At 45.3% G+C, this 12,644-nt stretch overlaps 1 protein-coding gene across 3 annotated transcripts in view; it reads right to left on the bottom strand.

Moving 5' to 3' along the window:
* UBR4 (ubiquitin protein ligase E3 component n-recognin 4) overlaps positions 1-12,644 on the bottom strand; it is a 113,850-nt gene that overhangs the window by 46,875 nt on the left and 54,331 nt on the right. For all 3 annotated transcript variants that reach the window (XM_073317114.1, XM_073317113.1, XM_073317112.1), the window contains 12 exons: positions 12,084-12,224; positions 11,525-11,646; positions 9,973-10,084; positions 7,298-7,428; positions 6,980-7,157; positions 5,887-5,991; positions 4,540-4,677; positions 3,876-4,050; positions 2,915-3,011; positions 2,321-2,428; positions 1,740-1,856; positions 379-588 (listed from right to left, as the gene is read on the bottom strand). In XM_073317114.1, coding sequence (XP_073173215.1) covers positions 379-588; positions 1,740-1,856; positions 2,321-2,428; positions 2,915-3,011; positions 3,876-4,050; positions 4,540-4,677; positions 5,887-5,991; positions 6,980-7,157; positions 7,298-7,428; positions 9,973-10,084; positions 11,525-11,646; positions 12,084-12,224 — 1,634 coding nt within the window. The remainder of the gene's footprint in view (positions 1-378; positions 589-1,739; positions 1,857-2,320; positions 2,429-2,914; positions 3,012-3,875; positions 4,051-4,539; positions 4,678-5,886; positions 5,992-6,979; positions 7,158-7,297; positions 7,429-9,972; positions 10,085-11,524; positions 11,647-12,083; positions 12,225-12,644) is intronic.

Below are 12,644 nucleotides of genomic sequence, written 5' to 3' on the forward strand. Positions count from 1 at the left end.
AATTGTGCAAACTGCAAGGCATCCTTGCCATGGTAAACAGCAGTGGTTTGTGGATCTTTGCCTGCCAAGCAAAAGAATTCACCCCCCCAGAGTAGCATCTCTTCAGAAAGATTGTTTAAAAAAGAGACAATGACAGCAGCTCAAGAATTGCATGGCACAGAAATGCAACAAACATGGCTCTAGTGTTAGAGAGCATCAAGCAGCTCCAGATGTAAGTAAGGACTCTAGAACGCAGGAGGACAAATTTTGAATCGATGGAGAGAGAGACAACAGCAGGCCAGATACTAGATAATCCTACAGCAGTTTGGCAAGGAAGAGCTCTATGCCTGTGGTTGGATGCTGATACAGGTTATGATGGTGGCATGGTGCGGAACTCACCTTCACGTATTGCCGGAGAAAGAAGGGGCCCATGTCAGGTGGTGAAGAGGTAGTGTGGGGTTTCAGCAGCTGGCTGGTGGCTACGGGCTCCTCATCATTCTGCTGGCTTTTCCAGTATTCCAGCAGAGACTTCAGAACGTGCAGACAGTAATCCACTGCGCCTGAGCTCAGCAATGCCGCAGCAGTGGCGCTAGAAATGAGGGAAGAGGACTGACAGGGGAATAAAACGGTTACTCCACTCCTAAGCAGCAGCTGCTTCAGTAAAGCAGACTAAGTCACTAGCACCAAAGAGCCATTTGCAGACATTAGGGGAAAAAGGGCAGATTTTGCTGAAACTTTACAGGCAGTTTTATGTTTGCGGTTTGAGTTTCTTTAAAAAAAAAAAAAATCAACTGAAATATTTACAGAGACTCTTTTGAACAAGTGCTTAGTAAAGAAAAACAAACACAATCTCCGCCTAAGTCTAATCTCCCCTCGACACATGTGCCAGAGGCCACTGAGCTGTGGATTAGAAGACTAGCTGTTTTTTTTTTTTCAAATTGGGATTTCTATTTGTTTATCTGGGATTTGGCCAGCTGGGGGTGAGCGCTGCTCAAGAAAAAGTCACTGGTGCAGATGCCGCTCAAAGGCTCTGCCCCACCCAGGTCTTACTCCACCTGCATTCTGCACAATGATGAGCTTTGATTTCTGTGGGAAGCTCAAGCGAATAACAAAGGCTACAGAAAAAGCTACTGTAAATAAAACTATTAAAGCAGCCCTGTAAATCCAAACAAACCCCACAGCTCATAAGCTCATTAAAATTTGATGCAGTTCAGACTAAATTTTTAACCTCTATGCTTCTTTATTAATCTCCTTCCCACCACACATACTGTTTTTATGCCTTATTACCGTACCTTTTAGCAACAAATATCTAAGGAATCCTCTTAGCGACTTTTACGTTGACACAGCAGCATATTGCTTTCCAATAATCACATTACAAATCCCCTTTAACTCCTTCAGTGCCAAGATGGTTTAAGTAAATCTTGCTAGGCCAGTTTAAGAAATACAGTTATCTGCTGCCTTTACTCCAAATCAACAATGGAATCTAACTCAGCAACTGCCACTGGAACAAACTTATCCAGTCTCACTGTCCTGCTGGTTTCCCCCTCTTTAATTCCAGCAGGGGTCTTTTTCCAGGGTAGCCAAGTTGCAGCAACATTGTACACTCCCCACAAGGATGCACCAAAGCACATCCAGTCATCCTTCATTCCAGAATATCCATTCCAGAGAGTCCCCCCCAGCCACTCTTCGCCCGGTGAAGGACGGGATCTCCTGAAGGCATGGCCCCCTTGCAAAGAAAGTTTAAAGGTGCCAGACTGTACCTCGCAAATGGAAGATTTGGAACCTGACTTGGTCCTGGACATGAACACACTAAGCAGCCTCATTACCACCAAGTGCACTTCATTCAGGGCAGAACGTTCGTTCTTCTTAGACACATCCTGCAGAGAGAGAGAGAGAGATCAGTCACTTTACACAGCTATGTTCCAACTCTAAGATCCTGGGAACCTGTTTATAAATGATGCCCTGGCAACAATGAATGTTAGTGTAAATCACCCTGGTGCTGATGGTAGCACAAACCCCAAAGTATACAGCTATACTGAATAAACTTGGATGTTCAAGATCACTGCCAAAGCCAGGTCTAAGAGTTTGAATAAGAAGGTAACAATTTGTAACTACATTTCATGCTGACTTACTGATACCAGCCCTACCAGCGGAGTGTTATACTCCAGTAACATTTTCCTCCTCATGAAGTAAAGCAAGTGAAATAAAATGTCTGAACAAGGCTATTTAAAACAAACCCACTGCTCCCTGGACAACTCCTCTGCCTCAAATGCCCCTTCATAGGAAGGGACCCAACCCATGAGCTCTAGCAAGCTGCAAGTGTTTGCTCACACCACCATACCTTCTTATCCATGCCTAGTTCTGTGATAAGTTGGGACAGAAGGTTATCTAGAGCACCCTTGTCCTTCTCATCTTCACCATCTAGGTCTGTTGTGAGCATCAGAATAACCTGGAAACACAGAAATTGGAGAGGCAGTGAAGTCAGGCTCCATGATGACTGTGAGAGAGATGGATTACCTCCATAGAACACCCCACAGAGGAATCCCAGACTTGTATACTCTCTCCTCCATGAATCATGCTTATACCATCACATCTGAACAATAACATTTGGTATGGTCAGCAAAGACCATGTCTTCCTAAGTAAATAAGGATACTCGAGAGGGTTTTAGACATATTAGTAAGAGAAAAGGAATGGTAAAGGGGAGTAGCAATCTGTAGAGTATAAATCTAGAAAAAACTCATGGGGACAGACCACCGCCTATGAGACAACAGTATAATGAATGGTCTGCAAGACCTAACTAGAAAGGTCTTGTAATATGATCTGATTGGTGGGGTGAGGAAGATGGAAAATATACACACAGAATTTTGTTGAAAAAATTGTCAGATATTTGTTAACCACCAAACAGGGTCTCTTGATCTTTCCTCAGTAAGCTACCTGCATGTAAGGAATGGCACGGACTCCTCCAACATTACGCAGCTGAGGTAAGGTTTGCAACAGCCTCTCCAAAAGCATCAAACGGACCATGTGCAGTCTAGAAAGTTAGATATCAAGAATCAGTCATGAAGCAATTAAGTTTAAGACATCCTGTAATAAAAGTGAAACCCAAAAGCATTACAAATGGGACACCCTGATACGTCAGCAAAAATTCACTTCCTGACAAGTCTGAGCTGACCAAATTAGAAAGGTAAAATCACAGATGCCAGAGATGCCTTTTACAGGCAAGTAATGTCAAAAGCAAAAGCAACTCTGGCATCAGAGGAAGAATTCAATTAATACTCTGCTTTAGCGTGCTTTTCCCAGCACAATTACCTGCAGAATGAAACTGACCAGGGACATGTGTCACAAGTCTATTCCAATCTGCAGAAGGCACCCCTGGGAAACTGATTCATCATCTGTTGCCAGGTCAAAGAAGAAGGGGAAAGGCAATGAGAAACTGCAGTGGGATCATTGCAGACTGCGTTTTTTTGTTTTAAAAAGACTGTACCGCATGCTTGACAGACACTATCCTCGGCAGCCTACATTATGTTTCCCCACTGAATGTCAGATGTTACCAAGATTTAAGTTTCAGTGAGTGGCTCACTAGATGTATTAGTCTACCATTCAGATTGTTCATCCCTGCAAGTATAACTCCACAGACAAAGTCTCATGGGACACACAAGTGACTAGTCAGAATGACAGATGCATGGGTGCAAACAGTGGCTTGCTCTATGCACAATAATTTTGGAGACCAGTGAGGTGGACTTTTGGCCTCTGATCTCTATCACAGCTGTTCATTATTCTCTATGGATTTATATTATCTCCTAGGTCCATTTCCCCACCATGACAACGTAACATCAACGGCACATGAGTGGGTCCCCTCTGATCTATTTCTTCATGGGAAAATAAAGCTCCTTACCTATTGCTGGTGTGGACATCGCCTTCAGCTTCCCCCTCGCCTTCTCCTTCTGAACCGTCCCCTTCCTGCTGCCCTGCGGTGGTACTTATGGCACCAGTGCTCGAGCTGACACTGCCTGGCCCAGCCGGATGGCCCTCAGCTGTAGCGTCGCCATACGCGCTGCTGCGGCCAGACACTGAAGGAGGAAAGACGACATGAGCACAACTGAACACGATCTCCACTATGCCTCAGAGCAACCTGCAAAGCTGAATGACCATTTGGGATAATTGTTCTTTGGATTCAGGAAGGGGGAATGGTGTCTGTGGGTATCTTCAAAGACCAAAGGAGCTTTGTTTCTGTACCAATTATTTTAACATCGCATCGCAGCGGTGTGTGAATGGCCGATTTTTATTATATACATTTCACCCAAAGCAAGAGCTTAAATGACATGGAGCCAATACAGGGAACTTATGAAATGAATCCTGCATATGGAGTTTGTAAAGCACTTTGAGATGAACGTTACGATAGTCCATATCCCCTTACCATGCACTAAAGAATTGCTCCTTTTCGTCAAACAATATTCTTGTCTCTCTCAGACACCGTTATAAAATAACCACAGTGCAATCATCTAAATAGGACCCCAAACATGAAGGCACTGTGCAAATAAGTCACTACGTGTTATTACCACTGTGCTCGCCAGCCACCGAATCCACTGCACTGCCACCACTCTCCGAGCCCACACTGCCGCCATGGTCAGCTGGTGAAGTCCGAAGAGTAGAGCCATCTGTTGCCGCTGTGCTGCCTTCATCGTCAGATGCTGGAGCTAAGAGAGTAACGAGAGCTGTTACAAGTAAAAACACCGTCTTTATTCAACTCTAAAAGAGCATGCTCTAGAGAAAAGCCAAGAGTGACTCCTCAAGGTTTCTGTGTCTATTTTCATTAACTAATCAAGAGGATATGGAAATGTCCCTCACTACTTCTCGGGTCTGCTGGACAGCTCTGACTAGACAGGTGTCATGAGAAGTCTGGGGGGTCTAGCTACAGAAAAGAGAATGTCCCCACCAATTCAAGGGATTATCAAGCACTGGGAAGAGTTACATTTGGTTGTTTATTAAACGAAAGTTACTTCAGCAGCTCTACTATATGAAGGAAGAATCTCTTGCTATAAATTACACTCCGATTAAAACCCCTCAGAACAGAGGAGGAACATAACACACTATCAAACGCATCTGAAACAAACTACAATAGTAGTGCTCTCGATACTTGAGCTTCGAAGCAAATTCTGCTCTGCTTCTTAGGTTAGAAACCGTGGGCCAAATTTTCTCCAGGGGCCACAAACGAGCCTCCATCACTGTACAGTCATCCCTCTTTTCGGGCATTGCTTTAAATCCAATATCTGCATGCATAAGTGAGGATTAATTGCACGCTTAATGAATAGTATCAACTATCATCTGTTAGAACAAGTGGTAGTGCTCAAAAAATGGTGTGCATGAGCTTTTGTTCACAAACAATGGAGAACAGGTTCTTAAAAAGGGTTGCCCTGTGGTTGGAGACAGACCAAAAAGGGTTAAAGAAATACGCTGAGTTCACTATTCCTAATTAAAAAAAAAAAAAAAAAATTCTGGAAAGCCTAATAATTTGAGCTGCTGATGTGCCATATCAGACCTGCCATTATACCTTTTAAGTGTAAGTATCCGAACTGAGCAGAGGTGCTCTTCCAGAACTGAAAAATTCACAAGATCTCTAAAGCAGAATGCTAACAGAATCCAATTGATCTCTTGGGTTTCACCGACAATCTATATTTTAGCTGTGCAACCTGGGACGTAGGCTGCTGGAAAAGTTTCCTCCTGAACTCCAGATTTCTGGGGCTGATGGTTCATTTTTAAAGCAAAGAACCCAACGATGGTGACCGCTTGGCAAAACTGTATTCAAAATGACTAAGTGGCCTACAGCAGGTACTGCAGTGCAGGCAGTACAGCTATAGGGTTCAAGATGCCCACAGAGAATTTAATACCTTGTTGTGAACAGTTACCTGATGCTGTGGTATCAGAGAGAGTTCCAGCATCAAGAGATGAAGAACTGGGGGCTTGGCCAGACAGTCCCAGGCTCTGTAGTCCAAGTGCACTGCTGCTGCTCCCTGTGAGAGGTGAACACACAACACTGACTGTCAGTAAATCCCTGAACTGTCTACACAGTGCCTTAGTCTGCACAAGTTGGGGTGTAAATTATGAGTACCAGTATGACATGCACTAACTGCGCTGCATGGACCCTGCTGGTGTGCACGGAAAGTTCCCAAGTGCAGGCTAATGTAATACTGTTCTGAAATAGCATAAGATGAACACACACTAGGGAATAGAGTCCACATGGGCCAGTTAGTGCACGCCACGCTGGTGCTCGTTTGAATTTACGGGCCAGCTGGTGCAGACTAAGGCATCCTGTAGACAAGTTCTCAGTATGACTCAGCCTTATGCTTTGAATACCTTCAAGGTAACACACAATGGACACCCTTTAAGCTGATTTACATTTATCCCCACATGTCCTGATTCCATCTTGCTGGCTCTGTTCTGCACAAGCCCCTCAGTCAACTGTTCCCCAGTCATCTAAGTATTTCTTTTCATGCCAGCTCTTATACTTGATGCAGTCTGCCTCTTCTCCTGTGACAGTTGGCCACCCACTGCTCATTCAAATCCCTCCTTAGAGAACACTTCCTCCACAAAGGCTCTTTGTGACAACTTGGCAAGGATACAAAGGTATGTGAACAAAAGCTAAAAATACACATAACCAACATCTGCCCCATCCCTTAAGAATAGTATTGCCTCTCATGGCTTAACAGATCTTATCTGCTCCAGTTCCAATCCACTGTACCCAATGGTCATTTGGGAGTGGAAGGATGATCTTGTTTTTAAGGCACTGGACTGGGAGTCAGGAGATCTTGGTTCAATTCCAACTTTGCCTCAAATTTCTTATGCAGCCTACAAGTCAGGTAGGCTGAGATTTTTCAAAAGGGTTCTAGGGAATTAAGTGCCCATCTCAAATAGGGAATTCAATGCAAGACTGGTTTCTAAATCCCTAAGGCCCTTTGAAACTGGGATTCCAATCTGTCTCAGATAACATGAACATCTTACCTTGCTGGTCTTGTTGCAGACTCAGGGCAATGGCTAGTTCCACCATTGTTTCATCATCTGCATCTGGAGGAATGTCCAGCATGGGTGGGAATCCCTCTGCTCCAGCCAGGAGAGCCTCCAGAGGAGAAGGGTTGCCATTATTCACATTTTCAGAAGTCTCCAGCACCATTGACTCAGACTAAGGAGCAGAAACACAGACAGAGCTTCTACCAGATCACCCCCATCCAATAGAGAGATTAGGGTTGAACAACAGCAATTAAACTAAACCTAAGTGCTTTTTAAAATACAGACTCCAAAACAAAAGAACTCTGGGCTCACCACCATCTCAAAGTCCCCGTGATCCACCTCGCTTTGCTCCTGGTTCTCTTCTCGAATATGCTCGCCATTTGCTATCCCAGAGCTCTGCATTTTGTCTTCTGCATCATCGTCGTCATCATCGTCCTTATCTCCTGGGCCACAAAAATACCATTAACAAACACACCCTTTCCTCATCCCTTTCTCTCCATGCTAATGTGTGGAGCAGTGGGCAATGCTGACCAACACACCAGCGGTGTCTGTAACGGCGGAGTTCTGCACTGCGATGTGGGAGACCCGGGGTATTTTCCCACTCTCTTGCTCTGCTGGCTGGCAAAGACTGAGACGACTGTAACTGAGGTAGAATGCTCAGCACCTGAGTGCTTCTAAGCTGTACACCCTCTAGGTAAGGAGCAGCCCTGACAGGACTCCATAGGGACTTTTGTACAGTCATCCTCGGTTGCGAGGGGAGGCAATGACATGAAGCCTCAAGGTGAGGGAATGCAAAGATTCGTCTTCAGGGATGCAGAGGACCCCCAGGAACAGAGGGAGAAGAGGGGAAAGTTCTATAACGCAGAAAAAAAACAAACCCCAACCTCTCAATGCCACTGTTCCTAGGTCACTCAATTATAAAGAGACTAACAGGCTGGCTTGGGGAAGTCAGGTGTAAAAGAGACTCAGGTTTTGTCTCACCCTCAAAATGAAAAGGCTAAGTCCCTGCAGGTGCAGGGTATCATAAAAAGGAACAACTCACGTTGCTCTGTGGCAACTCCCTGGCCAAATCCTGGAGGAAGCCATGTCCAGCTTTCCTCAGCCAGGACAATCAGCACAATACAGTGCTTTTAGGGTGGAAGAGAAGAAAAAAATTGCTCACAGGAAAAGCTCACTGAAGGATCCTACAATGGAAACAGGTTGGTCATTAACCTTCTCCTGCTTTAACTGTATATTAACAGTCCTTAGGAATCCATCTAAGAAAACTTCAGATTTTGAAAAATGAGCTACACAAAGCTGAGGGAAGAAGAGAGAACTTCCAAAATCCCTCTTGTGCCAACCCCCCACTTGCCTACATTTTTGGAAAATATTATTCTTGCATACAGGAGAGGAAACCCACATGGATGGGCCAGGGGACTGATAATTGGCAAGAGGGGGGGGAGGAGGGGGAAGAGTCTTGCACCAAGTTCAAATCCATCCAGGTTGGCAGTGACTAATTGTTCTGATCACTGTTTCTTGGCCTACATCGGGGTGGGGAACCTCTGGCCCAAGGCTTCTTTTCATCCAGCCTACAGCAAGTCTCCACACCACGAGCCGAACATCCCGAGCCTTGGCGTCCCTCCGCAGGGCTGTAGCTGCAAGCGCTGGCTCGCTGGCATGTCCCTGCGGCCCCTAGGCGGAGGAGCGATCACGGAAACTCCGCGTGCTGCCCCCACCCCCAGCGCCTGCACCGCAGCTCCCATTGGCATAGAACCACAGCCAATGGGAACTGCAGGGGCAGCGCCTGTGGGCATGGGCAGAGCAGCCTGGCCCCTCCACCTAGGGGCCCAACATGCCGGCCACCTTGGGAGCAGACCAGTACGGATCCAGGACAGGCAGGAAGCCTGCCTTAGCCCCGCCGCCCGGGAGCCACCCGAGGTAAGCGCTTCCCAGCCAGAGCCTGTACCTCACACCCGCTCCTGCACCTCAACTCCCTACCCCAGCCTGGAGCCCCCTCCCGCACTCAAACTCCCTCCCGGAGCCCGCACCCCAACCCCCTGAGTCTCCTCCCACACAAGCTCCCTCCCGGAGCCTGCACTCCCACCCGCACCCCAACCCCCTGTCCCAGCCCTGAGCTCCCTCCCGCACCCAAGCTCCCACCAAACCCCCTCCTGCACCCCATCCCATCCTGTCCCCACCCCAGAGCCCACACCCCCAGCCGGAGTCACACCATCCTGCACCCCAAACCCCTTGGCCCAAGCCTGAAGCCCCCTCCCACGCCCTGTACCCATTTCTGGCCCCACTCCAGAGCCTAGGGAAGACCAGAGCCTCTGCACCCTCTGCTCCTAGCCCCATGGAGCTGCGTGTGGCTCTCGACTGATTTTTGATGTGGGTCAATGGCCCCTGATAGAAAAAAAGGTTCTCCACCCCGGCTACATGAAATAAATTGGCTGTCTGGGTGGTCATTGTTCTAGTCTCAGCATACATACCAAGAACTGGATGGGTAGATAATACACACTCTTTACATAGCTGTGGCTACTCCAAAATAGGGCAGAGGTACAATGGTGGGAAGAAAACTTGCATTGTCCTCCATTTAGCCATAGATCAGATACTTCTGTCTCTACTATGGCACCTTCCACCAGACATTAAGTTCTAAAAATATCTCTCTCGGATGGAGACCTGATGGGCTAATTTTAGCCTGGAGCAAAAGTTTACGGCCAACTTTTAAACCCATGAAAGTACAGACAGAAATGTTGTCACAGTCTGCACTACTGCAGTCTAGACTAGATAAACTGTGTGGAGCTATATATTAAGTGGGGGCATTACACGGCATTACATTACGTAGCGTTACACAAGATGCCAATTTGAGAAATCAGGTTTGCGAGTTGTTTTTAAAGGACTGGATTCTCCCCTTGCTAAGGATGAGCTCACATCACATGATCTTATATGAACTATTGTGCATAAGGTGGTTCAGATTAGTCAAAAGCAGAGAGGAAGGCTATGCGTACCCATGGGGGTGTTGCTGCGAGGAGAAGATGGCAGCGTCACATGCCTCCGCTTGTTCCTTGGCCTAAGCACTCGAATTAAAGCTTGTTTACAGGAAAAGCTCACTGCAGGATCCTACAATGTAAACAGATTGGTCATGAACCTTCTCCCGTTTTAACTGTATATTAACAGTCCTTAGGAATCCACCTAAGAAATACCCAGCTGACTCTCTATTAGTCATCATACAAACATACAGCACAGCTATTGTCTTCCCCCATTGTAACACTTTACACTGTTCCCTAAGGCAATGATGATCATCTATCCCATGCTACCCCATGGCAAGCATACAGTATAAACTCTCTCCCTCACTACAACCACTATTCTTGACCATTAATTTCTACTTCTTTATAATACCAACCTCTGGCACAACTGATGCCAATAGTACAGGCGATCTAGTTCCACTATTCCTTGTGCTAAATGCATAGGATGTTTTCATACTATGTCTGCCTCCTGCTCCTAAGCACATTTCCTCAGCAGTCAGTTTTGTGGTTTGAGCATCGGGTCAAACATTCTTTCTGCCCATGCATATTTTACGTTGTGCTTTTTTCTACCAACTTTGAGCTTACAATGTCTAGATTTCATCACAGGGAATGTGAGGAGTGACTAACTTTACATTGGCATGCTGAACTGGTATGAAATCTCTAACAGAGGTCTTCAGCCTCTCCTGCCCCAACACCCCTCCCATATTATGCAAAGGACAATACTGTTGGATATCAGATGACGCTCTAACAGATGGCTGCTTTTAGAAAACTGGGAATTCACAGGTTGACCAAGGACATACTATAAAAGGGGTCCTGAGTAATTTATGATTTCAGTGTTAGAGTTTTATCACAAATCAGGTACCCGCCTCTAAAAGTTTCGTTTATTAAAAAAAGCATCTAGCCCTTAAGGTTGCAAAGATGACCTTAAAAACATGAAACGAGTATAAAAGCAATTCAGTACGTCCGAGTTTGTAGAGAGTGTATAACAATAGCTCCTCTGAGCTTCTATGAACTGTCCCAGTTACGACACATAATGGGTACCGATTAAAATGTCACTTATCTATTTCACTGCTGATCATAGCCAAAACAGCTAGTGTGCTTAAACCACCTCTCATACCAAAAGCCCCAGCTGCCAAATACTTCAGCTTCTTTCCTGCCAGTTTCCATAAAGTCAGTTGTGTTCTCAATAAAATTAAGTCAATGGCAAAATAGAACAAATGGAATGTAATATAAAATTAAATAAAACCAGGGATACTGCATTGATTGCGCTTCGCATAGTCACATTTAATTCAACAAGAACCTCCATTTTATAATGTATCTGAGACTGCCACAGAATATCCAGAGTTACAGAATCTAGGGGCCTGACTGTAGAAGCTAACTGCAGAAGTTGCTACAGAGTACATGGGGCTTTGACCATACAGCCTCCACCACACACACTGCTAGCCTTCTCCTACCACCCTGCCTGTGTTAGACTCTCCTCACACTGTCAGTGGTGCAGAAGAAACCAGCAAACAATGACAGAAAGATTACGTACAGGACAGAGTAACATTTGCATGTAGATCTTGGATGCTGTATTGATACAATCCAGTTCACATGTGCAGTATCCATGGATAATGTCCACCAGAGCATTGACTGTGGCTTCAACATGCGTCAGACCTAAATAGGAACAAGAGTGTAGCATTGTGAATTATTATATAGACGAAGCGCTTCAGGAAGGGCTCTTTTGTTTGTACCTGTCTGCAAACAGACTAGCACACTGTTGGCATTATAAAAAATAATAATGCATGAAGACCAAAAGAAGTTTATACAGACAAGTTCCCTAATAGTGTAAAAAATATAATTACTTGGAAAACATAACACCAGCAAAAACTTCCATCCTTATGATGAGGTATGTACGCCATCACTTCTTATGCTTTTTGTATTTGTACAAGATATAAAAGCATTAGATCGGCATTTATTCATATAATTTAACAGGGAAATAAGCAAGCAAATATCAAAACATTTTATCCCTTTACAAGCTTCATTTCAGATGGGCTGCTTTAAAAATACACAAGCTTCACTTTGGCAAATGACAAGGTTCAGTTTTAATATACCTGGTAAGCAGGCAGGAGCCAGGAAGGCATTTTTGGGTTTTGATGCATGTAGCTTCCAGAAATGGTTGACCAGCTGGATGATAAAACTACACCCATCTCCTTCAGAGTGTTTCTGGGCTTCCTGTCCTTCTTCACCTCCTTCTGTGAAGGCAGAAAAGTAACCATCAGAACCACACAGACTCACAAAGCAGGATTCTGGTCACAGAAAGTCAGGAAAATTGTAACACTCAAACCACTGTTTTATGCAACAGGGGAAAACGTGAAAAATTAATTTAAATCTGGAACTCACATCATGAGCTTGAAGTGGTGCCTATCTTTTTCTATACCAACGTATAATACTCTAAATAGCCTGAGACCCAAATAATCTGAGACATTGCATGTTCCCTGCCACCCCACTCCCCAGATATCTGTCAGTGGACACAAGATCTTCTGGACATCTCTCACTGTCAGAGTTGAGCTTTAAGCTTGCCATCACTATTGGCAGGGCAGGGGAGAGGGTTTGTTAGCAACCAAGGCACCACTGGGTTAATTTTACATTGACTACTGCTGAAAGGCAGCCAA

Source organism: Lepidochelys kempii, chromosome 18 (assembly GCF_965140265.1).
Source record: "Lepidochelys kempii isolate rLepKem1 chromosome 18, rLepKem1.hap2, whole genome shotgun sequence".
NCBI classification, from domain to species: Eukaryota; Metazoa; Chordata; order Testudines; family Cheloniidae; genus Lepidochelys; species Lepidochelys kempii.